The sequence below is a fragment of the Sminthopsis crassicaudata genome, chromosome 5, assembly GCF_048593235.1.
Source record: "Sminthopsis crassicaudata isolate SCR6 chromosome 5, ASM4859323v1, whole genome shotgun sequence".
NCBI classification, from domain to species: Eukaryota; Metazoa; Chordata; class Mammalia; order Dasyuromorphia; family Dasyuridae; genus Sminthopsis; species Sminthopsis crassicaudata.
The window spans coordinates 225,856,029-225,883,608 of NC_133621.1; the positions used below are offsets into that span (position 1 = coordinate 225,856,029).

The 27,580-nt window shown below is 38.7% G+C and overlaps 1 protein-coding gene across 2 annotated transcripts in view; it reads left to right on the top strand.

Annotated features, from left to right (window-relative positions):
* CAMK1G (calcium/calmodulin dependent protein kinase IG) overlaps positions 1 to 27,502 on the top strand; it is a 51,150-nt gene extending 23,648 nt beyond the window's left edge. For both annotated transcript variants that reach the window (XM_074270163.1, XM_074270162.1), the window contains exons 3-13: positions 5,516 to 5,644; positions 8,015 to 8,089; positions 10,243 to 10,381; positions 14,139 to 14,262; positions 15,827 to 15,902; positions 17,548 to 17,660; positions 18,650 to 18,728; positions 21,322 to 21,409; positions 24,231 to 24,673; positions 25,118 to 25,248; positions 26,636 to 27,502. In XM_074270163.1, the coding sequence (XP_074126264.1) occupies positions 5,516 to 5,644; positions 8,015 to 8,089; positions 10,243 to 10,381; positions 14,139 to 14,262; positions 15,827 to 15,902; positions 17,548 to 17,660; positions 18,650 to 18,728; positions 21,322 to 21,409; positions 24,231 to 24,673; positions 25,118 to 25,208 (1,357 nt within the window). In that variant the 3' untranslated portion in view covers positions 25,209 to 25,248; positions 26,636 to 27,502. The remainder of the gene's footprint in view (positions 1 to 5,515; positions 5,645 to 8,014; positions 8,090 to 10,242; positions 10,382 to 14,138; positions 14,263 to 15,826; positions 15,903 to 17,547; positions 17,661 to 18,649; positions 18,729 to 21,321; positions 21,410 to 24,230; positions 24,674 to 25,117; positions 25,249 to 26,635) is intronic.
* Positions 27,503 to 27,580: the final 78 nt, after the last annotated feature.

Genomic DNA, 27,580 nt, shown 5'->3' on the forward strand with positions numbered 1-27,580 from the left:
GGAAGGAGTGAGGGAAGGAAGGAAGGAAGGAAGGAAGGAAGAAAAGGAGGAGCTACTGGCTATTATTAACAATATGGTATAGTGTGGAAAGAATGAGGATTTCTTGGAATCAGACTTGAATTCAAATCGTGTCTCCTTCACTTATTTCCCCTCTGTATTTTTATCTAAGGAAATTGGACTAATAAGCCTTTCAGTTCTAAACCTATGAATCTATCTATGAATGTGTCACAAGCACAGAATCTAAAACTGGAAAGGACATTAAAGGTTATGTAGTCCAATCACTTTGTTTTGTGGTTGAAGCCACAGAGGCCCAGAACAGCCAGTGGTTTGCCTAACAATCATGAAGGTAATGATCGAAGGCAAGTCTTCTAACCCCCAATCCAGCAGTCTTTCCACCATTCTGTCTTAGTTTTCACACACATCAGACCATCCCTGAGTAGGACTGACTTTAAAATGTTTTCTCTCAGCAAACACTGCAGAGGAAAACAGTCTCCACATCTTCTGTACGATAACATTTGCAGGAAACAGTATATTAACTGCTGCTACATTTATAATAGTTCCTGTAGGAAGGAAGTCTGGGGGTGGTATTTTGCATTTTGCAATCTCTCAAAGCCTAATCAGATCTTCTTCAGAGAATTGAAGCCAGTGTTTTCCAGATCAGTGTTTTCCAAAGGGAGCTGAGATTTGGGTTTAGAACATATTCTAGAGTGCCAGGGGGATCTAGAGCTAAATTACATGTTAAGGAAATAAGTATTTTCTATATGAAGAAGAGAATAGACTAACTCATTGTGGATTGAGAAGTTATAGAGTACAGATTTCAGGACAATTTTCAAAGACTTAGATCAGAGGGTCACAGATTTAAAGCTGCCCAGGACATCAGAAACCATCTAGTCTAGTTTGCCTCCTTTAAAAAAAGTGAGAAAACAGACTTAAAGAGATTTAAGTGACTTACCCACAGTCCCAGTGGGCATCAGAGATTTTAACCTAGGATTTCTAAATGCTAAGTTAGCTCTTTCCATCATATCAAAAATGGAATCCCTTGTGAAGTCATGAGTTCCATGTCAGTGGAAGTAAACTGGTTGACTATACCTTAAAAATTCTGTGGAGGGAATATGAGGCTAGAGTAGCTGCTTCCAAATGAAGATTGTATGATTATATAAAAGTATTTGGTAATAAAATCATAGCAGTAACATGTTAATACCAAAAAAAAAAAAAAAAAAAAAAAAGACAATGCAACGGAACTCCTCGTCTCTCCTCATAGGAGGCTTCTTAGAGAAGTAAAATGTCTGTTTCCTAAGCTTGACCTGGACCAGGTCAAGGCTGATATGGGTCCCTGCCTAACCTTGCTGAGTGACTGGACCTACTCTTAATGCTTTATGCATAGTGATGTGTAGGTAAATACAACATTTCCAGTTTGGAAAGCCACCTCCCAGTTTGTAAGTATTTGCAAATAGATTCCAATGGCTTTTAATTTATATTTATGAATAAGTGGTTCAAAACATATTTTATACACATACATGAGTCCATTTCTTCCTTTTTCTTCTGAATTTGTTGATTTCTTTCCTGAGTTGTCTCAATTCTTTGCACATAGACTTAGAATTGGAAAGGACCTTTGTCCAACCACTCTCTGTCTGAGTCATAAATCCAGTCTAAAACATTCATAGAAATAGGGAACACACTAGATTTAAGGTAGCCCATCATATTTTTAAATAATTCCAGTGATTTGGAAGGTTTTACATTTGAAAAGATAAAAAAGAGCCATCAGATATTATGAAACTAATTCCATTTCTAACAAGTAGTCATCCAGACTTAGCTTGAATACCTCCAATTTAATAGAGCTCACCACTACACAAGGCAGGATGTTCTGTTTTTAAACAATTGTCATTGTCAGAATGTTCTCATGGTAAATCAAAAGCTGCTTTTCTATAAGTTGAATTGTTAAAAAGAATAACTGAGAATTAGCTTAAATTGAATATAATTGGTGACTGATTTCACTGGTCTCAGTACTCCCTTCATTGGAGCTGGTAGCCCTCTAGGGTTTCTGATCCTGTGCAACTAACTCTTGTTCATGTTTTCTCATAAACCAATTAGAGAAGGATCTTACCTAATGTGTTGAAAGGCCAGCTCTTAGCTTTTTTTAGTATTTAAAAAATATCTGTGTATCATGCAGACCATCCATCTGTTTTCCTTAATTCTTGCAACATGACGACCCAGCTTCCTTTTCTGGTCATCTTAAACTTTGATAATAGTGTATATACCACTTCAGCACATAACAACATGCTGATTCTTGCTTACACCCACTATGTACCTTTCCATTGAATTTTTGGTTATTTGTCATTTTGGTTCTTCCAGGATCATATTGTTCCATGACTGGCAGCCACACAAAATTACTGAAAAAATATTGGTATTAAGGCAGTCTTAAATCAACATTAGAATCAAAAATAAAATAGAAGGGAGAGAGATCTTCTAATGCTTTGCAAGACTAGAATTAAGGTAAATTATTTTTAAAAGTTTTTGTGTTTTGAGATTATATCTACCCCATTAGCAGAGGCACATAGGACTAGAGACTAAGCCTGTATTGGTCAGTAAACGAGCATTTATCAATTATGTCAGCTACTATGCTTAATGCTGAGGATAAATAGTCCCTGACTTCAAGGAGCTTACAGTCTAATGAGAAAGACAACATGCAAATAACTATATATAAAATATATATAGATAGATATAGTGAAAATTTAAAGTAGGAGGAACAGCTAAATGTTGCAGTGGATAGAGAGACAAATAAAGCACTAGCTCTGGAGTCAGGAGATCCGGAGCTCAAATCCAGCCTCAGATACTTAATACTTACTAGCTATGTGATCCTGGCAAATCATTTAACTCCAATTGCTTAGGAAAGAAACAAACAAACAAAAGAAAGTGGAAAGTCACTATTTATATTCTATAACTTAATCTCAGAGAGTGCCAGGATGTGTCTGTGCCAGGATTTGAACCCTGATCTTTCTTTGAGACAAGCTCTCTAATATCCACATAAAGATGCCTCTGCCTGGCTATCATAAACATAATATTCCATATATACTTAATAAGTACTATATTAACAAGTGCTATTGATTGATTGGTTGATTTATAATGAAGAGACAAATCTGTACCAAGTCATAGAAAAGGTTACCACATCAGAAGAGCTTTCTTGAAAGGAAAAATGGAGAAAATAAAAAAGAAAGAGTGAAAAAGGACATTTATATGATAACTTTATTATATATTTAAAAGAATAGCAAATTTAATATAATAGATTTGTAGTTTCATGTTCAATTATCTTTTTATTGTGTTATAGAAATGCTTATTTTATTCCATAAATTAAAAATAAAATGTTATTTTAAATAGGGATATGGAAGGACAGAGCAAGGCAAGACCTGGAGGAAGAATTGGGTACTTTCTACCCATTCAGCCCTGTGATATATTCTAAGGCACTCATCTGGGTCACAACACCCTTCTATCCCATCTGGCAGCATCAGAACCCTGCGGCCAACCCTCCTACTCACCAATTATAGCCAGAATGCCTCCCATTACTTTCTGAAATTTGAAGGGGCAAAAGATGAGTCCCTGGCATTCATTCTGGTTGCAGGGGATGGTATTGGTGGGTAGTGGTAATTAGAACAGGAGTGTACTGTTTAATAGTGAGTGGAATGAAATGTCATCAAGGGGCACCCTGGAGAGTGCTAAGCAGTCCAGTTCTACTAGATCCACCTACACAGTGGTAAACAGGGAGAAAGGCATTTTTTTAGCAAGACTCCAAATCTCCAAAGGCTAGGAGATTGAGGGTTAAGCCTTGACATTGTCACTCACTAACAAAGGTAAAGGTAGGGTGAGGATAAGAGATCATTTGCTTGGTTTAAATTTTTGTATCTCTAGCACAAGTGCTTGGCACAAAGTAGGTATATGTAAATGTTTATCAAATTCAATTAAATTGATTCATAGAGTTTTGGATCGTAGAGCCATAAGGTACCCTGGAGATATTTAATTTAAGCCTTTCATTTTTTAGAAGAAGAAACTGACACTTTGGTAGACAGCAAGGAAGTAACACCCCCACCACTAGGTGCTTATGTGAGTTTTAGAAAAGTAGAAGAATACTACCACAGAACCCATCAAAGGCATTCCTGGGGTTAGTAAGACCTGGCTTCAAATCTGGCCTCAGACTCTGTGTGTGATCCTCAGCAAGTCATTCAAAAATGTCTGCCTCAGTTTATTCATCTGTAAAATGATCTGTAGAAGGAAATGATAAATCACTCCAGTATCTTTATCAAGAAAACCTTAAATGGGGTCACTAAGAATCAGACGCAATTGTAAAAATTGTTGAAAAAATACCTCCATTCATCCCTTGGTGCCTCAGCTTTGATCCACCAGCCCATAGACACACACACACACACACACACACACACACACACACACAATGTCAGAATGAAATGCAAGCATTCTCCAGTGCCAATTCTTTACTTATCTGGGCAGTCAAGCAATCATTAAGCATTTATTCCTACTATGTGAAAGGCACTCTGCTAGGTGCTAGGATACAAAGGCAAAAATTAAATATCCTCTGCCTCAAAGACTTACATTCTAATGAGGGAAACAACAGGTATAATAGTTGTAGCTCTCATTTGTATAGCATTTTAAGGTTTGCAAAGCACTTGAAATCATTTGTTATCCCCTTTTATCCTTGAAAACTTTGAAATATATGGATTATAGATATTATTATTATCATCATTTTACAAGTAAGGAAACTGAGGCTGAGTGATTTGCCCATGATCACAAAGCTAATAAGTATCCTTACTTCAAACCCAACACTATAAATTGTTCCATTTAGGTGTCATTGTTTAGACAAATCACTTGGTAAATTGTCTTATAGACGTGATATGGTAGAAAAAATTACAAAGCCAATCTGACAGTGATGAACCAAGATGTAAGAGACTCTTGCATCAAATCCTGGCTCTGCCATTGTGTGACCTGGATTCAACCATTTAATTTCTCTCATTTTTCAGTTTCTTCATCTGCAAGTTGAAGGGGTTGGGCTTAGTAACCTCTGAGTTGGTCCAGCTTTCTATCTAGAATAGGGATGGGGGGGAGGTTGTCCTTCTTGTTGATTAATTAATTGCTTTATTGGAAGACTGTGCACTTTGGGTGGACCTATTAAAGTCTATAATCCAATGGTACACATAGCCTGGAGAATTCAGGGCCCCCTCTAACTTACGCCTAAGTAGGAAATACTTTATATAAGGGAGAAATTATCTACTTCCATTCCAATAAGCCTTTCTCTCCCCCTTAGATTCATTGTATGAAGAAAGGAATACAGTGACTATAATAAATATACCATAATTCAAGTCCAATTCTTTAGTTAATTATAGGTGGCTTACAGTGATAATAGAAACTAATTATCAGCCAAATGTTTGTCTATCTTTATATTTTGCCCACAGCAATGTTCTCCACTGGTGCAAGCTAAGTTTTTCTTCTTGGTATTTTTTTCCCCTTTTAGAGGAGCTTTTTCAGAAGTTTTCCTGGTAAAGCAAAGGGTGTCTGGGAAGCTGTTTGCCCTGAAATGTATCAAAAAATCTCCTGCCTTCCGGGACAGCAGCCTGGAGAATGAAATTGCAGTATTGAAAAAGTGAGTGTGATGAACAATTGATTGGGTATATCCAGCTGAAAATAAACATTTCTTCTCAGACACCTTCAGCAGAAAGACCCAGAGTGGGATTGTAACCCAAGAAGTCATGATCACTTTGATCTGTGCTCCAGCTCTTCTATTCCATCAAAGAGTCAAATCAGTCTAGACCAGAGATCATAGAATTTCTTGGTTTGGAAGGGACTCCAGGCCATCGAATGCATCCTATAACTCATATACAACTTTTTTTTTTCCATTAGTCATCATCCAGAATCTGCTTGACTAATAGTTTCCATACTATCTAATAAGAGTAAACTACAATATTTGGGGATAGCTCTAATTGTTAGAAAGGTTATTATTAAGTTGAACTCAGCTACCTTGAAATTTTCACCTAGAAGTAAAAAATCATTTTTTTTCTTTCATGTATATTCAAACAACTTTTTTAAAAAATTCAATTGAGTGGGAAGCAAGATTAGCCATCATTAATTATTCCAGGGCTAGTCACTCATGTTTATCAAAGGGACAATGGTGATGGTTGTCACTATTAAAGATGTTATTAAAAAGAATTGGAAATATTTTTGTAATTGGTCTGTATTTTTAGGAATTCTTGATGTGACCAAACTCAACTATCAATGGGTAAGACCTTGAATTTCCCCTCAGACTTAAACAGAGCTCTTAACTCTTGAAGCTAGAAAGTGAAGGATTCACAGTCTTTTAAAAACTGGAATCCTATGCCCCTGTGCTAACATAATTATTCGGATGCATTTGTTTTGGGGTAACTTTCAGGTCTAGAGCATCTAGACCTTCATCAGGTTTATAGGCTGTAGAATTATAGGAGACAGTATGGAATGTTGCAAAGAGCAATGGTTTGGGAATCAAGTAATGAGTTCAAATCTTGACTCTACTGTTTATTAGTGATGTGACCCTGGAAAAGTAATTATATCTCTGTGTTTCCTACTTATAAAATGAGATTCAAAGAGCTATGAATTTATATAGCTATAAATTTATAATAATTATAAAGTAATAATCCTATGAAATATGAAGTATTGTCTTGTTCTCCATGATGTCTAAATAAGAATATAATATAGTTTCATGCCCATTCATTTAATCAATGTTCCATTCCCCTCTGGATGGGAAGTTCTTGTCTGCTTCCTCTACCCCTCCTATCCCTGGATGTATTATAAGCACATTCCTTCTTGACCTGGTTTTCATAGATAGTGAAGGTTATTTGACTCCTATCCTCTGCAAAATCATCCAAAAATGATTCATCCCTTAGTTTCCCTTAAGACTAGGTCATGGAATATAGAATTTGAAGAGACTTTTTAAAAGAATATAATCCAATCCTCTCATTTTGCAAATAACGATTCTGAGTCCCAGAGAGGCTAAATGCTGGACACTGGTGCTGTATAAATGTTTATTTCCTTTTCTTCTTCCTTCCCCACTAAGGTAATAGAAAGAGTAACTGGGAGGGGGGAGGAGCAACTAGGTGCCATAGTAGATAGAGTAACAATTCTGGAATAAGAAGGACCTGAGTTCAAATATAAATTCAGATACTTGACATTCACTAGTTGTGTGACCTTCAGCAAGTTCCTTAACCCCAACTGCCTGAAAAGCAAACAAAAAGTAATTGGATGGGCAAGAATGTAAACTTTAGCCTATTACTACAAATCCAGTTTTTCTTCTATTTGATTTTAGGATAAAAGAGATTTCCATGGCCATAGTGTGATAAAAGGGAAAGGGGAGGAAGGAAGATCATATCATGTGGACATTTTGTGTAGGCACCCAGCCTGTTATGAAAACTATAAACATTTTGTTCTCGAAGCTATAACTAGAATAGAATTATGGGAGCTTTATCTCTGGGGACTGACATCTTAAGGGTTTGCTTCCTTGCCTATGACAAGAAGGTCCAGACTAGACCATTGACTATAGTTTAGCTAATCTTGTGCAATGCTCCACTCTTGAAAGTCCCACTTGTCTCCTCATCTACCTTTCCATTCCACAATGACCCTCACCTGCTGCCTCCCTCTCTGCCTCTTACTGAGCATTCATTTTATTTAGAGTCATCAGCATCATCACCTTGGCTAAGGTCAGACTTTCTGGGAGAAAGGGTTTCCCTTGTGCCTGAGCAATTTAACCTGACTAGAATGGACTAATCTCTATCCTCCATTTCTATGCAACCCCCAACTCCAACCTTTCAGCTAAATTTCCCATAGGTACTCACTTCATGCTCGGCAATCCAAATGCTATGGTCGTATCTCTACAGTTCCCTCAGGAGGGAAAAAAAATCAAAAGCTAATCAAATTGGGTGTATTTGTTTTCTATGGACAACATAAATCTTTCTCCATTTGAACTGACCTTTTTTCTTCTTTTCAGGATTAAGCATGAAAACATTGTAACCCTAGAAGATATCTATGAGAGCTCCACTCACTACTACTTGGTCATGCAACTGTAAGTGAACGGGGTCCTTGATCCTCTGCAGAACCCTCGGGTGGGATGGAGGAGGATCTGCCACTGGAAGCCTCACAAATATGGGAGCAGGTGGAAGGAGACAGAGGATTCTGTAGTTAGAACAAGCAAAGGAAACTTAGAGCTCTTTAAAGTGATTCACTGATCCCATCTGTGATGTTCCTCTCAATCTATAAAATGAAAATAATACCCCATTAGAAAGGTCCTTGTGTCACTGGCCCATGAAAATGCCAATTGAGTGGTGCCTGCTAGGCTTTGGACTGTGCCCAGACCTCGATCTGATCAGTAGGCAGAGATGGCTTTCTATTTATAAAACTCCCTCTTTGCCTGCTCCCATCTTGATTTCACCATCCCAGCATGGCTGAGTATGTGTGTTTCTGATTGATGACACAGCTCCCTCTTCTCTCTCTGACACCTGGCAACTTTAATGAGCCAGCTCAGACCCAAGTAGCCTATTAAATCCTGGACTCACTAGGGGCTCAGCAAAAAAGGCGGGATCAGGCTTCAGAGGGAGAAGAAAAGAACTGGCAAAAGACCGGGAGCAATCCTAATAAGCAAATCCAGATGAGCCTAGTTCATTTTTAATAAGCCCATTCACCAAGATAAACTCACAACCCATCAGATTAGGTAAGTGGAGGCAAGGATGCTTCCTGCCTTAGAGTCCTCCGGGAGAAGGGTCACATCTTCCTGGCTCCTTCCAGCAAGAATTCACACGGCACAGGGTCAGACAGTGTGGATTTATTTCCAAAGAGATGTCTTTCCTTTGATCCCATCACCTACCACATGTGAGCCTCAGACTTTGGAAAGAAAGAAACATAAGTAACAATTGGAGAATTTAGGAACTAATTGTCTGTTACGTTACCTCCTGCCCAGAGTTTAAAAGTGCTTTTGTATTCCTTACTGCATTTGATCTTTAGAACAGCCATGTGAGGCAGGCAAAGTGAAATTATCTTGCTTTGCTTTACAGCTGATTGTTACTAGAGATAAATGAATAAAGATAGATGAATAGATACAGAATATATTACATGATATATGATATAGAAGATAGTTATATTACATATGGATATAATAAAGTCATCATATATAATATATATTTTATATTTATCCCCAACAATAGCTATATTACAAAATCTACATCTAGATATATGACATATATCTAGAAATAATCTCTATATAGATCATATACAGTAATTTTTTCACTTTTTTCATTTTAAGTTCTAAAATAATGTTTGGTCTTTTTTGTACTTTAGAGCTACAGGTTATAAAGGCATTATTAATTTTGTTTCATAGATGAAGAAACTGAGGTTTAGAGAGGTTAGGTGGCTTTAGCTTAATTTAACTTCATAGTCATGAAAGGGCAGAAAATGGTGTTATTATAGTGCATGAAGAACCCAGCCTGGAGTCAGGAAGATTCATTTTCCTGAATTCAAATGCAGCCCCAGATACTTCCTAACTGTGTGATCCTGGGAAAGTCCGTTAACCTGTTTGCCTCAGTTTCATAATCTGTAAAATGAGTTGAAGAAGGAAATGGCAAACTACTCCAGTGTCTTTGCCAAGAAAATGATCATAAAGAATTTCACAAAACGGGAAAAAAAGACAACAACAAAATGGTCACATAGCTAATTAATCTCAGAGAAGGCTTTACACCCAGATCTTCCTACTCCAAATTTATCATTGCAGAACCCTACCTCTCTTTGTAAAGGAGTTAGGAACAAGGGGAAAAGAAGGGGGGAAAAGATAACATTTCAATTTCAGAAGGTTCTCCCTCTATTGAAACATCTTTTCCCATCCCTTGCCCTTATAGACAATCTTAGAGCAAATCTTAATAGCCTTCTAAGAGAGCTAGCTCAGGCAAAGGAAGATTTAAACCAAGGAAAATGTACAATTTGATGTATCAATGAGGTATTCCCAGCATGCCCTAGATAATACCAGGTAAGTACCCAATTACTCTGCTGGGCTCCCTGAAGTCCAAAATCCCTATCTTACTGTAAACCTACCCCTTATAATTCAGACTCCTTTCTCTGCCACAAGAATATCTGTTCCTGAAATGGTGGGCTATTCAGCATCTAGATAATTCCTCTGCATTTCTTCCCTCCACTCTCCCACCTCATCCCCTCTATCCATCTTCCATACAGAGTTTCTGGGGGAGAACTGTTCGACCGGATTCTGGAGCGAGGAGTTTACACCGAGAAGGATGCCAGCCTGGTGATTCAGCAGGTTTTATCAGCAGTGAAATACCTCCATGAAAATGGCATCGTTCACAGAGACTTAAAGGTACTAAGGCAGGCAACTTCTTAGAAAATGGGAGCTAGTGCCCGGAGTGTGCACCTGTAATCTCTGCAATCAAAGAGGCTGAAAATAGTGGGTCACTTGACTTTAGGAGTTCTAAACTGTAATTGGCTAAACCTATTGGGTGTCCACACTGCTTAGAACAAAAATGGTGAGTCCTCAGGAATGAGGAGTCAGGCTAAGGGTATTGCCTTAGGAGGGGGAAATTGCCTAGCTCAGCAACAGAGCATCTTGACCAGTCCTGACTCTCAGAGCTAGTAGAGGTGGTTATTGCAGTGGATCATGTCCTTGTCCCAGAAAAAAACTATGACAGTAGAAATTAAGCTATGGGAAATACTCCTCAATTAAGCAATGAGAGTTTGACTTATAGCCCTGACTCTACCATTCACTAAATGTGTGACTAGTTCTTTAAAGACTCGATCTCTTTTTTCCTCATTTGTAAAATGAAAGTGATAGAAATAGTCATCTCTCTCCTATCTTACCCCAGAGAGTAATTTCAAGAATGTTTTATAGAATAGTCTTCTAAAAGCCAAGGTCTGGCTATAGTTCTAAAATAATGATTCTAGAATAATGAAAAATAAACTCTTTGGCTTGGTAGTTAAGACCCTCAGTTATCTAGATCCAGACTTACATTTTCCTTGGTTTAAATCTTCCTTTGCCTGAGCTAGCTCTCTTAGAAGGCTATTAAGATTTGCTCTAAGATTGTCTATAAGGGCAAGGGATGGGAAAAGATGTTTCAATAGAGGGAGAACCTTCTGAAATTGAAATGTCTCCCATTTTTCATCATTTGAGCATTCTCAAAAGCCATTCCCCTATGCTCAAAAGGGGTGTTCTCCTCCCTTTTTTCCCCTTCACACTACTTTTCTTCTGCTCAGATATCACCTCCTCCTTAAGATTCATAGAATGTTCAAGGTTATTTTTTTATTAATTTTATAATTATAACATTTTTGACAGTACATATGCATAGGTAATTTTTTTTACATTATCCCTTGTACTCCCTTCTGTTTTGAATTTTTCCCTTCCTTCCCTCCACCCCCTCCCCTAGATTGAAGGCATTCCCATACATATTAAATATGTTATAGTATATGCTTGATACAATATATATGTGCAGAACTGAATTTTGTTGTTGTTGTTGTTGCAAAGGAAGAATTGTATTCCGAAGGTAAAAAATAATCTGGGAAGAAAAACAAAACAACAACAAAATGCTCACAGTTTACACTCATTTCCCAGTGTTCCTTTTCTGGATGTAGCTGATTCTGTCCATCATTGATCAATTGGAATTGGATTAACTCTTCTCTATGTTGAAGATATCACTTCCATCAGAATACATCCTCGTACAGTATCATTATTGAAGTGTATAATGATCTCCTAGTTCTGCTCATTTCACTCAACATCAGTTGATGTAAGTCTCTCCAAGCCTCTCTGTATTCTTCCTGTTGGTCATTTCTTACAGATGTTCAAAGTTTTAGAGATTAAGATCTGGAAGAATCTTAGAGATCACTGAGTCCACTACCTTCATTTTGCTGTTGAGGGAACTGAGCTTTAGAGATTAAATGACTTTTCCATAATTGCATAGCTAGTGAGGATGATAAGCAGGTTTTACACTCGAGTGTTCCTGACAAAATGGTGTTCCATTCTAAGAACTGCTATGACTGTACCATGCTGCCTCTTATTCTTTCATCCCAGCCCACCTTATCACTCATTTCCCAATAGCTATAAGTGCTTTCTCAGTCCACAAATTTTCCTAGAGCCCTGTTATTTTATTTTTCTCCATCTTATTCTGTACCTTTTATTATACTTAACTGTACTTAGGCTTTATCCACCCCAACTAAACCTTTCTTGTTTTTGTCTTCAAATGTTCCAGCTCTTAATCCAATCTCACATGTAACATGGTACATTGGAAGAAATGTAGGACTTGGAAGCAAGATATCTGAGTTCAAATTCAAGCCCTGTGTTGGATAATTAACCTCTATGAATTTCAGTTTCTTTTTCTATTAGGGTCATAATGTTTGTATTCCCCATCTTAAGAGACTGTATTGAGGGCCCCCATCTCACAAACATAAAAGTGACCTAGAAATGTGTTTTACTTGGTGGATAATCAATACATATTCAATTGATGAGGCATGTAAGAATGTTTTGAAAAATATAAAGTGAGAACAAAACTCAAAGTCAAATGAGAAAAGCAATCCATTGATCAACAAGCATTTTATTAAGTGCCTACTCAATACCAGGAACTATACTAGGCATTTTATAGATTTTTATCTCATTTGATCCTCACAATAATCCTGGAAGAGGTGTTAATATTACTCCCATTTTATAGTAAAGGAAGAGAAAAGCTAAATAATTTTCCCAGGATGACACAGCTAATACCTGAGGCTGAATTTGATCTCAGGTTTTTTTGACTCCAAGCTAAGTGTTGTATATACTACTTTACCTACAGCCTCTATACCAGATCAATTCCTTATGGAAACTATTTTTGTAATTTCTTTTTATCTTGAGAGGCAATTGGGATTGTGACTTGCCCAGGATCACACAGCTAATAAGTAAATTAAGTGTCTGAGGCCAGATTTGAACTCTGGTGCTCCTTACCAAAGGGCTGGAGCCATCTAACTATTTCATCTAGGGCTTTCTCCAGTCATCTTGATCTATATCTTGCCACTGGACGCAGATGGCTTTGGAGGGGAAAGTAAGGCAAGTAAATTCGCACAGCCCTTCCTGACTTAAATCCAATTCATTTGCATGTTATAGCATCATCTCCCTGATATTCCAGAACTAAGGGCAAAAAACAACAGACTAGAAGCTTTCATTCAAATGGGGTAAACAACAAGCAAATAATGATCTACATACAAGGTACATGCAGAGTAGATGGAAGGTAGTCTCAGGCTCTAGCAATAAGATTGAAGAAGTCTAGAAATGCCTCTTACAGAGGATAGAACTTGAACTAATTATGTTCAAGATGGTCAATGTTGTTGGATCATAAAGAATGAAAAGAGAGGAATGTGTTATACAATAATCCCAACAGGAAAACTGAAGATCAGAGAGGTGAAGTGATTGGCCATGATAACCCAACAAAGTTGATGAAGACCTTTTGAATCCAAATCCAGCACTCTTTCAATTAGCTGTATAATTCTGCAAATCATCTGATTCATTCTCATGCCATTGGGCAGAATTAATATTGACCTCATTTCCCCACTCATACCTTAAAACTAATGATAACCTACTCTAGAGAGAAAAATTCCACAGCTTTTTTTTTGGTCCCAAACATCAGGGCTTTTATAACTGTCCCTCCCTACTGGTTTGGCAATTGAGTCTCATGTCTACCTTAATTCCATCAAGTATTATTAAATCCAGGAGCATAAATTTAGATTCTGGGCACCTAAAAAATTATAGCCCCCCAATCCCTATCTAGTGCTTCTTCTATGTTTCTTGAGGATAGAAAATAGCCCTTCACCCTACTAAGCCAGAAGATCTAAAAATCATTGTTCACATACCCTTAAGTCTTTTTCTGAAATTTCCTCCAAACATTGATCTTTTGAAACATTGATATAATTTTCATGTTTCTGAGTCATTTCTGTGTAGAGGAGGTAAGGAAGGCAAGCCCCAATGTAGGAGCTCAGTTTCTGGCAGATCTGCCTCCCCATGGGATGATCAGAAGAATTGAGAGGCATTTGCCTGAGATCAATTTGGATCCTATGCCTTGTGATATCTCTCTCCTACTCCCCCTGCCATGTCCCTCCTACAGCCTGAAAATCTGCTTTACCTCACCCCTGATGAGAACTCCAAGATCATGATCACAGACTTTGGTCTATCCAAGATGGAGCAGAGTGGTGTGATGTCTACAGCCTGTGGGACTCCTGGCTATGTGGGTGAGTCAGGACCAATGGGGAGGGGAAAAGGGAGAGAGATCAACCAGCTAGCAAAGCCCACCAGGAGCACATAGCAAATGTTCATTGTGTTGTATTGTATTGTATTTTACTGTGTTGTCTTGTTTTGTCTTGTTCTAGCACAGTCAGGAGCTGACCTGTAGGAGTTAATGCCTACCTCCCAAAAAAGGTTCAGTTTAGCCAGGCAGTTCAATTTAGTCCATGCTTCTCCAGACCTTACCACATTGTTCCAAAGCTCCGGATTTTTAGCTACCCTTTCCCAGAGTACAATTAGTATGACTCACAGTCTGCTGGGGGGCCTGTCAACCTATCTCTGTGATTTTGCTCAAAGAGCTGAGATATTCCACAGTTCTCTCCTAAGTCTTTATACCAATTTCTAAATTCATGCCTCCTTTCCTCTCCCTGTATAAAACCAGAGAGGGAGGGGAAAGAAGAGGGAGGCAGAGAGGATCATTTAAAAAGCCACAGGCTCTAAAACTATAAAAGAGTTTGAAGTCTACATTTTCCATTTCTTCTCTTCCTCCTTAGAAGAGTGATCTCCCTGATTATCAAAATAGCAGTAATAATAATAATAATATCAATCTCTGGCATTTAGGGTTTGCAAAGTTCTCTTACATATAGTATCTTATTATCTTACATTATTATTTTGTGAGCCTTACAACTACATAATAAAGATTCCCAGGTATAGGCTTCTGAACCTGAGGAAATTGGAGATATACTCTTAGAGGTGAAATCTGTTCCCTTAGAGATCAACTTATCCAAAGACCCTCATTAACAAATGGGAAAACAGGTCTAGAGATGGGACTCTTATTTGTCCAAGGTCATATTATTTATAGAAGTCATATAAGTAATTATCAGAGTCAGGATTTGAAGCCAGGCCATCTAATTCCACATTCAATGGGAATATCTTAGAGCATGGAGCTAGAAACTGTCAAAAATGGTCTCTCCCAGAAATCTTTATATGGTTTAGAGTAAATTTTCTGAGGACAGTAAATGGGAATGATATCTATTATTAAAATTTATATTTTGCACACCATCCAACTCTTGGTGCTTTCCTTTAGGCCAGGAGTCACCAGTGTAGGTTTTGGGGAAGGGGAAGAGTTGGTAGGAGCAATGACAACAGGAAGCTTCACTATGGAGTATTAATACTGAGTCCTGGACTAGGAAAAAGGTACCTCAGGGAGAGGTACCTCAGTCCTCAAAGCATGCACAACAGTACTGGGTATGCACACCCATACACACCAGCCCCTGCCCTCAGGCCCTCAGGGATCTCCTTGTGGGATGAAAAAATCAAGTCCCCTTCTCCAGGTAATCTAATTGTCTGATCATGTGAGAGCAAGTGCCACAAGGATATAACATACAGAACACTTAGAAAACAAGGTAGAGATCAGTATAAGTGAATATTGAGAGACTACATTTGCATTTAGTGAATTCAATGTGAAGAAATAAATTTTCCATGAAGCAAGATTAACTGGGCTCCTAAAAACTCTTTTCCTGAACCTGTGATTCTGTCTGTTTCCCTAACTGAATATTTTCTTTGTCATAGCTCCTGAGGTATTGGCTCAGAAGCCATATAGCAAGGCTGTGGATTGCTGGTCCATTGGAGTCATCACCTACATTTTGTAAGTGCAAACTGTCTCTCTGGTTCCCCTACAATCCCAAGGGCCTGGTATTCAATGCTATCCTAGTCCACCAAAGCTTCTCTATTTAAAGCTCTCAACTAGGTTTAAAAAAAAAATGTTCCTGAGTTTCTTAGTTTAAATGCCTGCCTCTTATCCCTGAGATCCCAGAAGTAAAGAATTTGCTTAGCTGAATAACAGTGAGAGCAAGACCTGGCTAACTGAGTTCTATATCCTTCCTTACTTCATGTGCCCTCTTGATTCCAACCAAAGGTAGCCTTAGGGGGGGAAAAAAAAAACATGAGGAAAAAGCATTGCCAATGGTATCATTTTCTGCCTTCTGTGAATGCTTATCTTTTTCTCAGGTTCCCTAGTAAATGAACATACACACACACACACACACACACACACACACACATACACACAGAGAGAGAGAGAGAGAGAGAGAGAGAGAGATTCTCAAATACTTCTTTTCAAGTGTCCAAGGTCATCTCCTCCCTTCCCTGATCAAAATATGATCTCAGACCAGTCTTAATATCCTTTCACATGGGTTTTTCACAGCATTCCTCTTCAAGGGCTAGTAGAATTATATAGAAATGTTTTGAGGATGATTTCAGAAAGACCTGGAGAAACTTACATGAACTGGATGCTGAGTGAAATGAGCAGGACCAGGAGATCATTATATACTTCAACAACAATACCATATGATGATCAATTCTGATGGACATGGCCCTCTTCAACAATGAGATGAACCAAATCAGTTCCAATAGAGCAGTAATGAACTGAACCAGCTACACCCAGCGAAAGAACTCTGGGAGATGACTATGAACCACTATATAGAATTCCCAATCCCTCTATCTTAGTCTGCCTGCATTTCTGATTTCCTTCACAGACTAATTGTACACTGTATCAATGTCTGATTCTTTCTGTACAACAAAATAACTGTTTGGACATGTATACATATATTGTATTTAATTTATACTTTAAACATATTTAACATGTATTGGTCAACCTGCCATCTGGGGAAAGGGGTGGGGGGAAGGAGGAGGAAAGTTGGAACAAAAGGTTTTGCAATTTTCAATGCTGAAAAATTACCCATGCATATATCTGGTAAATAAAAAGCTATAAAATAAATAAACAAATAAATAAAAGTAAAAAAAGAAAAGAAAAGAAAAAGAAATGTTTAGAACTGAAAAAAGACCTCAGGAGTTAGCTAGTCCAATACTTTCATTTTATAGATGAGGAAACTGGAGTTCATAGAGATTAAGTGATTTGTCCAAAGTCATACAAATATTATATAGTGTATTTTAATCCTGATTTCTTATTATAGCATGAAAGATTTCCCCCTTTGGCTGAATTTGGCTGAAATTCCTTCATAACCAGCAGATAGAAGAGACATTGGGTGGGAACACTAGAAAAGGTAGAAATTTTCCTGAGCTATCCGTGCCAGCTATTTCTGGCTCCAGCTAGTAAACCTTCTATGGCACTTATGTCATTCTTAGATTAGAAACAGATGTCCCTCTGTACTGCCCAGTCTCATGGCTCTCTACCTTCCTGAACAGTGCAAATAAAGAATGAAGAGGGGATTGGTCACAGGAAGACAGCTAAGAATTAAGCTGCCTTTTTTTTCTCCTGGTGCACGTTGTAGGCTGTGTGGGTATCCCCCTTTCTACGAGGAAACGGAATCCAAGTTGTTTGAGAAGATCAAGGAAGGCTATTATGAGTTTGAGTCTCCATTCTGGGATGACATTTCTGAGTCTGGTAAGATTCTTCCTGCGTACATCAGTCAGAGGAAATAGAACTGCCAGTGCCTCCTCCTCCTTGTACCTCTAAGGTGCATCCATGGGGAACTATACTAGGAAATAGGACAAAGGAGCAAAAGTAATTCAGTGAAGCAAACATATAAAGATCAGAGTTCCTCTCTACCCCCAAAGATAGCTGGGCATCTTGCAATGCTTCAGCTATTTTGAAATTCTCACCATCTTGAATGTAGCCTGCTCCATCTCCCTGTTAATGGGGAGGGAAGGAAAGAGGGGAAGAGAGACAAGATGAGAACATGTCAAGAGGGCAAAACTGAGCAGAAGACAGTGTCCTGGGCAGGTTTGGCACAATTAAGAATCTGGATGCCAAGAAAAAAAGTATGCTATCATGCCAGGAGAAGCATTGGCTTTAGCAAAATTATTCAATTTGGTGGAAATAGCCCTGCTCTGGGGAGAATGAGCCCCAGATTATAGTCCAGGCTTTAACACTCAATTTACCCATTGCTTGACTTCATAAATAATTCAATCTTTCTGTCCAGATCTCAGTTTCCAGATCTGTTTCCATATCTGTTTAAAAAAAAAAGTGTTAGGTTGGCCAGCATCTATGGTTCCTGCCAATTCTGACATCCTCTGACTCAGTAGTCATTTAAGAAATGTTTGTTGTGTTGAAAAAGTGAAGGATCAGACCTGAAAAGCACTCAGTGTTCATGTGGGCGTCCATGTGCACACGTGTACTTATGCATATGTTTGGACACGTGTGTGTATGTGTCAGCAGAGCTATGTGTGGGTGAGGTTCCTTGAAACCTCTCCTCTTTGAGTTGTTGATGGTAGGTTGGGTTGAGATTTTTTTTCCTCCCTTTAGAAATTTGAAATTGCCACTTTAGAAGATTAACTGGCTATGCATTTGCTCCCACTCACCAGCCTGGGATTCATTTCCATCAGTCATGAAACCTGCTTATGCTTTGTTGCCTCTTTTCTTTCTGTCCACAGCCAAAGATTTCATTTGCCACTTGCTAGAGAAGGACCCCAATGAGAGATACACCTGTGAGAAGGCCTTAAGTCACCCTTGGTGAGTGGAATATAAGATGGGCTTTCCTCTAAGCCCAAGTTCAGAAGCTCAGCTTTCAGAATTCTTGCCCAGCATTATAGTATAAAGTACCTCACTATGTACTAGGATCATAGACTGAGAATTTCAGAACTGGGAAGGACCTATGACATCATGTAGTCAAACTTCTACCTGTATAGGAATCCTTTCTGTAACACAGCTGATAACAATCATCTGGCAGCTTTGGGAAAACCTTTACTCTTAGAGATCTATGATAGAGTGAAACTGTATCTGGAGTCAAAGGACCTGAGTTCAAATTCAGCCTTTGCTATTTATAATTTAATTGATCATGGAAAAAATTATTCTCCCAGGGCCTTGATTTCTTTATCTGTAAAATGAGGGTTTGGCTAAAAGATGAGAGTTTCTAATTGTAAATCTAAGATCCTAAACAGACTTCTTCTTGAAACAGTTCATTCTTCATTTAGTCAACTCTAGTTTTTAGGACGTTTTTCTTTATATGAAACTAAAATCTGCTTCTGTGCAACTTTCACCCATCTTATGAAATACTCCTGGTACCATATCAAACCCTTTTCCCCCCACATGACAGCCTTTTGGATATTTGACCACAGCCATAATATCCTCTAACTTTGTCTCTTCAGTTATTTTAATTAATCCTCCAAAATTATGGGCTCTCATCCTATCACCTTGGCCTGGCGCATCATAGGCAAAAGATAGTGTCTATATAGTGTCAATACTCCAGAAGGGAAAACCAGAAGATGGGATCTTCAGAATACTATCTTTCTCTGATCCATCTCCAGAAGGCTTCTTCTCTCATTCAGTCTACATGTATATACAGTTAAATTTTTGCAACACCAGAATCATTCTATAGGATATGGAAAGTTGCTAATTGTATCTCATTTTAATTCACTGGATTGGAAAGAGACAGACCCCTCCAGGTTGGCTACTTCTGTTGAACAAATGGATATATAATGGATAACGTTGCCGAGTGCATGCAGCAGAAACCAGTGTTATTGAACTCCCATTGGGAGTTTTGTGTTTGGTGCAGTGAGGGAAGTGGGGGAGGCAGAGGAGAGACAGGAAAATCAAGAAATGAGAATCTCTAGTCCCTCTGAGAGTTTTTACTCTAACTGAAGATGGAATAGGAAGGGAAATGGTCAGAAAATGAATGTATGAAATTACTTAGTATTTGTAAAACCATATTTATTAAGACAAGTGATTGTAAACTGAGTCCTTAGACATTTGTCTGTTCCCTGTTGCCTCTCACATCAGCCAAAGCCACTCTACTTGGATTTCAAGAAAATCTATAATATGGCCACACCCTTCTTCAAACTAAGAGTATCTGATCAACACAAAGTTAGCTAGATGGTACTGTGCCTGGACTTAGAATTAGGAAGAGATGTTCAAAATCTACCTTATTCACATGCAAACTGTATAATCCTGAAGAAGTCAGCTAACTTCTATCTCAGTTTCTTTATTTGTAAAATAAGAGCTGGCCAATATGGGAGTATTATTTGACTATGCATTATTGTTCTAAGAACCACCTCAGGGGATAAGATTTTGTCAATTTTTCAAAATAAATTTTTATTGAAAAGCAGAGAGACAGAGACAGAGAGAGACAGAGAGATAGAGATAGACAGAGAGATAGAGATAGACAGAGAGAAAGACAGACACAAAGAGACAGACCGAACTTTGTATTTAATAGCATCTAAGATCTCTTCCATTCTTAAGTTTATGATCCAGTAGCATCCTCAGCTTTGGTCAAGCTGGTCAACTTATTGTGCATCCCTAAACATACTATGTTCACTCTTGCTGCCATGACTTTATTTATCCTATGGTTCCCTGTCTTGAATGGAATGCCCTCTGTCCAAATCCATCAGGGCTTGGCTAAGTCCCACCTCTGGATGTTAGAGCAAGAAGAGAACTTAAAGAACATCTAGTCCAGCCCTTTTGTTTTATAGGCAAAGAACTGAGGCCAGAAAGGCAAAGTGATTTGACTTGGGTTACATGGCTAATATGGGACTATAAATTCAGTCCCTTACCCAAAACCTTCCAAGTCCACTCCAGCCAACACTATAATTTCCCTGATCTTTTATAGCATTTTGGCCATTTTTTCTCTGTTTCATGTGTATCTTATCTCTCCAATTAAGCCATAAACTCTTTGATGAAGGGATCTCATATCATCCTTCTTAGTCTTCCTTAGCACCAACTGCAGGACTGGGCTAGATTAGGCACTCAACAAATATCTGTTGGTTGACTGGTAAAAGCAGATGTGTCATATAAGAGAGTATATGACACATAACCTTTTAGAATAATAAAAGACCAGTGAGGAAGGGATAGCTGAGCTTGAATGTTTCTCAAGACCTTTTTTTGACTTCCTCTTTCTCCTGAAACTGTAGGTCACAGTTCTTCCAGAATAGGAGCCTCTGTGCTACATTTTCTAAGTAAGAGAACCATAATTCCTGCCCTACTTACAAGATACCATGTTAGCCAGTGACACTCTTTCTGTTCTAGCCCTGGTGGAATTGTCCTTCTTCCCCAATTCTATGCAAGTAAAAGAAACACCTACTAGCTTATTTCCATTTTTCTTTTCCTATAGGATTGATGGCAACACTGCCCTTCACCGAGACATCTACCCATCTGTCAGCCTCCAGATCCAGAAAAATTTCGCTAGGAGTAAATGGAGGGTAAGCTGACCCCTTTGGGTAGTGGGCAAGGATCTTCCCTCACCAAAAAGGGTAGAGAAAGGATGTTTTTATACTCAAGACTCTGGAGAGGATCCTTCCTACTTTGGGGATTCAGAAAAACCATAAAATCCTGGATTTGAATGAATTGTTGAGGTCATCGAGTTCCAACTCTATTCTAAGCATAAATCACTCCCAACAAATGGTCGTCGGTCAGCCATTTCAATTCTTCTATTCATAGGTACAACTTGTCCTAATCAGTCCATTTCATTATTAGGTAATCTTAATTAAGAAGAAGGTTTTCCTAGTATTGAGCCAACCTTTTTTGCTACTGTCAGCTATTACTTCTACTTCTTCCCTTTGGAGCCAAATCCAACAAGCCTAGCCTTTCTGCCAGAGGGCAGCCTTTCCTATATTGAAGCCATCAAGTTCACAAACAGTTGATTCAACAAGCATTTGTTATTAAACAGATGCTGTTTGCTTAAATCACTCTGCTAAATACTAGGGCTACAAAGACAAAGGTGGAAGACTCCCTGTCTTCAAGGATTTTACTTTCTATTGTCCCCACTTAAGTCTTTCTCAGTTTCTTTAGTGAATCTGTGTAGCTTTCACTATCCAGTGAAGCATTTAAAATAATTTCTTAACTCTCCTCTGTACACAATATGTTGAGATTTTTAAGTCATGTCTGAATCTTGAAGACCCCATTTGGAGTTTTTCTTCACAAAGGTACTGCAGTGATTTGCCACTTCCTTCTCCAGGTCATTCTACAGGTGAGGAAACGAGGCAAAAGGGTTAAGTAATTTGCCCAGGTTCACTCAGCTAATAAGTGTCTAAGGTCAGTTTTAAACTCAGATCTTCATGGCTCCAGCTCTATCTATTGTGCCACCTAGTTGCTGTGATGAAGCTAAACTTGCTGCTCCACACACTATACTCCATTTCTTGACTGTTTTTGTACTGACTGTCTCTCATACACAGAATGCTCTATTTCCCCACCTTTACTTCTTAGCTACCCTGGCCTCCTTTAAGCCTCAGCTCCAATCTCACCTTTTATGAGTGGCCTTTCTCTATCCCCATCCTGCTAATTGCCTTCTTTCTGAGATTATATTACATCCATTCAGGATATCCCTTTCATAGACAGATATTTACATATTTTCTTATTTAAATGTGAGCTCTGTGATAGCAATGATGGTAGGTTTTGTTTTGTTTGTTTGTTTGTTTGTTTTATTTTTCCAACACTTGACGTGAAAAAAGCAACAAATAAATGTTTGCAGACTTTCTTAAAGTTAGGTGCAAGAACCAAGAGATCATTGTACACAGCAACAAAAAAGATTATCCAATGATCAATTCTGATGGACATGACTCTCTTCAACAATGAGATGATTCAGACCAGTTCCAATGATCTCGTGATGAAAAGAGCCATCTACACCCAGAGAGAAGACTGTGGGAACAGAGTATAGTTCACAACATATTATTTTCACTCTTTTTGTTATTGTTTGCTCACGTTTTGTTTTCTTTCTCATTTTTTCCTTTTTGATCCGATTTTTCTTTTTTTTTTAATTAAAGCTTTGATTTAATGCATGGATAATTTTTCAATATTAACCCTTGCAAAACCATGTGTTCCAATTTCCTCCCCCTTCTCCCCACCCCTCCCCTAGATAGCAAGTAATCCAATATATATTAAATAAGGTAAAAATATTTGTTAAATTTGATATATGCATACATATTTATATGATTATCTTGCTGCACAAGAAAAATGAAATCAAAAAGGAAAGAAATGAGAAAGAAAATAAAATGTAAGCAAACAACAACAAAAAGAGTGAAAATACTATGTTATGATCCACACTCAGTTCCCACAGTCCTCTCTATGTGTGTAGATCTCTGTCTTCATCATAAGATCATTGGAACTGGTCTGAATCATCTCATTGTTGAAGAGAGCCACATCCATCAGAATTGATCATCGTATAAACTTATTGTTGTCATGTACATTGATCTCCTGGTTCTGCTCATTTCACTTAGCATCAGTTTACTTAAGTCTCTCCAGGCCGCTCTGAAATCATACTGCTGTCTGCTGTTTGATGTGATTTTTCTTTTTTTCTTTTTTTTTCTGAAGCAGTTGGGATTAAGTTAAGCCCAGGGTCACACAGTTAAGAAGTGCTAAGTGTCTGAGGTCACATTTGAATTCAGATCCTCCTGACTTCAGGGCTGGTGTTCTATCCACTGCACCATCTAGCTGCCCTTGATCTTATTTTTCTTGTGCAGCACGATAATTGTAGAAATATGTATAGGAGAATTTCACATGTTTAATATTTAGTGGATTACTTGCCATCTAGGGGAGGGGTGAGAGGAAGGGAGAGGAGAAATTTGGAACACAAGGTTTTGCAAGGATCAATGTCGAAAATTTATCCATGGGGCATTTATGTGGCACAGTGGATAGAGCACCAGCCCTAAAGTCAGGAGGAGCTGAGTTCAAATATGACCTCAGACACTTAATACTTTCTAGCTGTGTGACCTTGGGCAAATCACTTAACCCCAATTGCCTCCAGAAAACAAAAGAAAAGAAAAGAAATTATTCATGCATATGTTAGTGAAAATAAAAAAGCTTTAATAAAAATAACATTTTTTAAAAGTTAGGTGAAAATCCAAGAAGAAATCTTGAGCTAGGAGATGAAATCACTGTTTTTCATCCCAGCTTTGTATTTCTGGGTCCTTCTCTAGGACAGGAATTGGCATATGCCAATGACTGTGGTGGCAAAAGCTCAGGGCAAGCCCAAGCTCCTATAAGCCCCCAAGTTTCATAGGAGATGGGTGTCTTATTTTCCTTCAGCAAGCCTTCAATGCTGCTGCTGTGGTACATCATATGAGAAAACTACACATGAGCCAGCATGCCTCGGAGACTCACCGAGAGTCAGAGAGAGTCCAACCCAGCATCGCACAGGCATCAGAGCTCTCCAGGTCCAACACCCCTGTGCTCAGCATCCCCAAGGTCCCTCCTCTGGAAGAGCAGCTGGTAGCTACCATACCAACCTGGCTCCCCTGCCAACATGGTGCCTGTCACCCCACCCTGGACAGCACTGTCTCTGAGAGGAGGTCTGTCAATTGCCTGATCAATGGCTCCCTACAGATCAGCAGCAGCCTGGTTCCCATGCACCAAGGAGCCCTGAGCAGAGGGCCCTGTGGCTGCTGCTCCAGCTGTCTGAACAGTGGGGAGAAAGGAAAGGCGTCCTTTGGCTCTGAACCAACACTCTTCAAAAAGACCAACAAAAAACAGTGAGTAGGAAGCAGAAGTTCCTAACCTGGGGTCCACAGACACCCAAGAGATCCAAATTTAGATTTCAGAGTTCATAAACATGAATGGGGAAAACAATACATCTTCATTTCATTAGAAGTGATTTCCTTTGTAATCCTCTGTATTTTATTTTTTGCATTTAAAATTTGAGAAGGGGTCTATAGGCATTATCAGTCTGCCAAAGGAGTCTATGATCCCCCACAATATAAAAGACCCAAGGGATAAAGGGAAGAAAGAGAACCCTGCATATGCCTGCTACAAATGGATATTTGTTTACTTTTAAGCTCAGGGAAAGGACAATAGTGACAATAGAAATGGATGAAGTTACAGGAATATCTCTGTTGGTCTTTAAGCATCTTTGTCTCTCCCCTGTCTTAGAGCCAGTCCTCTTCCTAAAAGTTCTTGCTGTGTTGTTTCCTTTTCAGGCATTTCAAATCAGAAGTTATGGTCCCTGTTAAAACCAGTAGCCACTCTCACTGCCGTTCTGGACAGACTGGAGTCTGTCTGATTATGTGATCCATGGTGCCAGTGTCTTTTATGTCTCACCTTTTTTTCTGTAAGTATGCCAAGGGATGAAGATTCCCCTCTGGGTAGCAATTTCATATGAGTAGAATAAGATTAGGTCAGAAGCAAAGATGCAACAAGGATAAGGCAAGTAAGATACTTGCCCTGGGTGTGCTAAACTCAGGGGTGCATTTAATTATACAAAATATGCTGCTATTATTTCAAGTATACCATGCTATGAGGACTAAGGGGTGTGTTATTTTTTCTGTTCATAATTCAAGTCCAGAATTAGATAGTTCTGATCATCGGGGTTCTCATTCTTCCTGAACCAGAAATCCACAAATTCCCTTTAGTAACACAAGTGAGTCAGAGAAAGGTAAGAGGGATGGAGAGAATATTCCTGGATCATAGCTCTAAGGATGCTAGTAAGAATGTGATCTGGAAAATTCTGGGGTGAGAGCCAGGTCTCATACCTGACTAGTGGGATTTGAATTATTTGTAGCTTTTAGGATCCCACTAAACTCACCTTTGCTTAAGAGGTATCTGAATAGCAGTGAAGAATGGATGTCTTAAAAGCAATATATCCTAGGGATGAATGCCTTGGTATTGGACTCAGAAGACTTGGGTTCCAGTTTCAGTTTCTGTTCTGAGTATCCATGTGCTTTGGGAACAATAAAAATAGATTTATTTACAATAATTTTCAATTTACAAAGCACAACACAGTGTGAGCCATCTAGTACCAATGTTTGTATCCTATTTAATAGATGGGGAAACTGAGACCCAGAAAAGAGAAGGTTTGTTCAAGGGATGCACAACTAGGAAGGGGCAATGCTGGGACTTCACCATTTGAGACTCTTTACTAGACCTAAAAGACAGCTTAAGTGATACAGTGGATAGAGTGATAGCTTTGGAGTCCAGAAGACCCGTGTTCAATATTTCAGCAGACATTTAGTAGCTATGTGACCCTGGTTAAGTTATTTAATTTGTCTTAACCTCAGTTTCCTCATCTGTTAAAAGGGTCCTAATAATAGCTTCTACCCACAAACTTCTGGGAAAACTAAATGAGAGAACATATGTAAAGTGCTTTGCAAACTTAAAGTGCTATATAAATGCTAGATACTGTGAATATTATTATTATTGTACCATACTCTACCCACGCCTTTCTGGTTATTACTTTTCTCATCTATAAAGCAGAGAGATCTATCTTGCCAGCTTTGATTCTGAACACAAATTCTGAAGGCATAGCACAGATAAATATGGGATATTAGGAAAAGCAGTGGTTTTGACAAATCTTACTTGTCAAACTATACTGTATTTTCCCACATGGATCAACTGCTGGGAATCAAGAGAGGGAAAATAGAGAACCCTGAGGAACATGCTCAAGGAGGAGCTTCTCTCTCTCCTTCCTGCCTTGATCCTCCCCTCTCTTCCTTTTGCAGGAAAGATATGGGACTCTCCTCTGCACTTCCAGATCAGAAAATCAATCCGCAGAGGAATGAAGGGGGAACAAACCCAAAGGGTCCTCAGGAAAACAGCAGCAGGGCCTGGAAGGAGGCATTTTCTGGTGACAAAGCAACAGACTGAGTGGTCAGCAACTGAGGGCCTCCAGAAGCAAGCTATATGGTGGAAAGGTCTCTGGTGAGGCAATGGGCAGATAGAGATGATCCTCCGACTTCCAGATCTCCCTAATGTGATTACCCCCTCTGCCTCCAGCCTCTGCCACCTATCACCCTCTGTTCAGTGTACATAGATGCTCTTCTTACAGCTCCATGCATTGTGAAAAGCTGAACAGGCTGGACATGCAAAGCCATAAGGACCATCCACCCCATGCTCCTCTGATGCCCCCATTTGTTCCCAATACAACCTCCTGGGTCTTCACCCTAATGAGCTTTATTCTGGTGACCCTTGCTTCATAACTCTGTGCAAGCATGAATGTTCTTATTGGCTTTTGACAGTTAATTCTGTGTTTTTCCCATCTCCCCAGCAAATTTTTAGAACAGCTCAACTTTCTCCCAGGATTATTTCAGAACCATTTCCTTTCCTCACCCCTACTGAGTAATGAAAGTGACATGACACATTCCAAAGCCTGAGATGAATTAATAATTAACCTCTGTTTGCGGATTACCTTCCCAATTCCCATGCCATTAATACTTAAAATTGAGAGTTATTTTTTTTTATTTCAACCAATAAAGATCTAATCCCTCTCTCCCTTTCTCCTCCAGTTCTTATCTAATCTTCCTCTATGTTTCAGCTTCCATTTTTCAGTCTTCTGTGTTGTGCTTAATAAAATGGACATATTTTCTCTACCAGCCTCCTTTATTTCTTTTCATAGCCTCTTTCAAGTAGGTAACCTCATTCTTCCTGAAGCAAGGGGTCTGATCCTT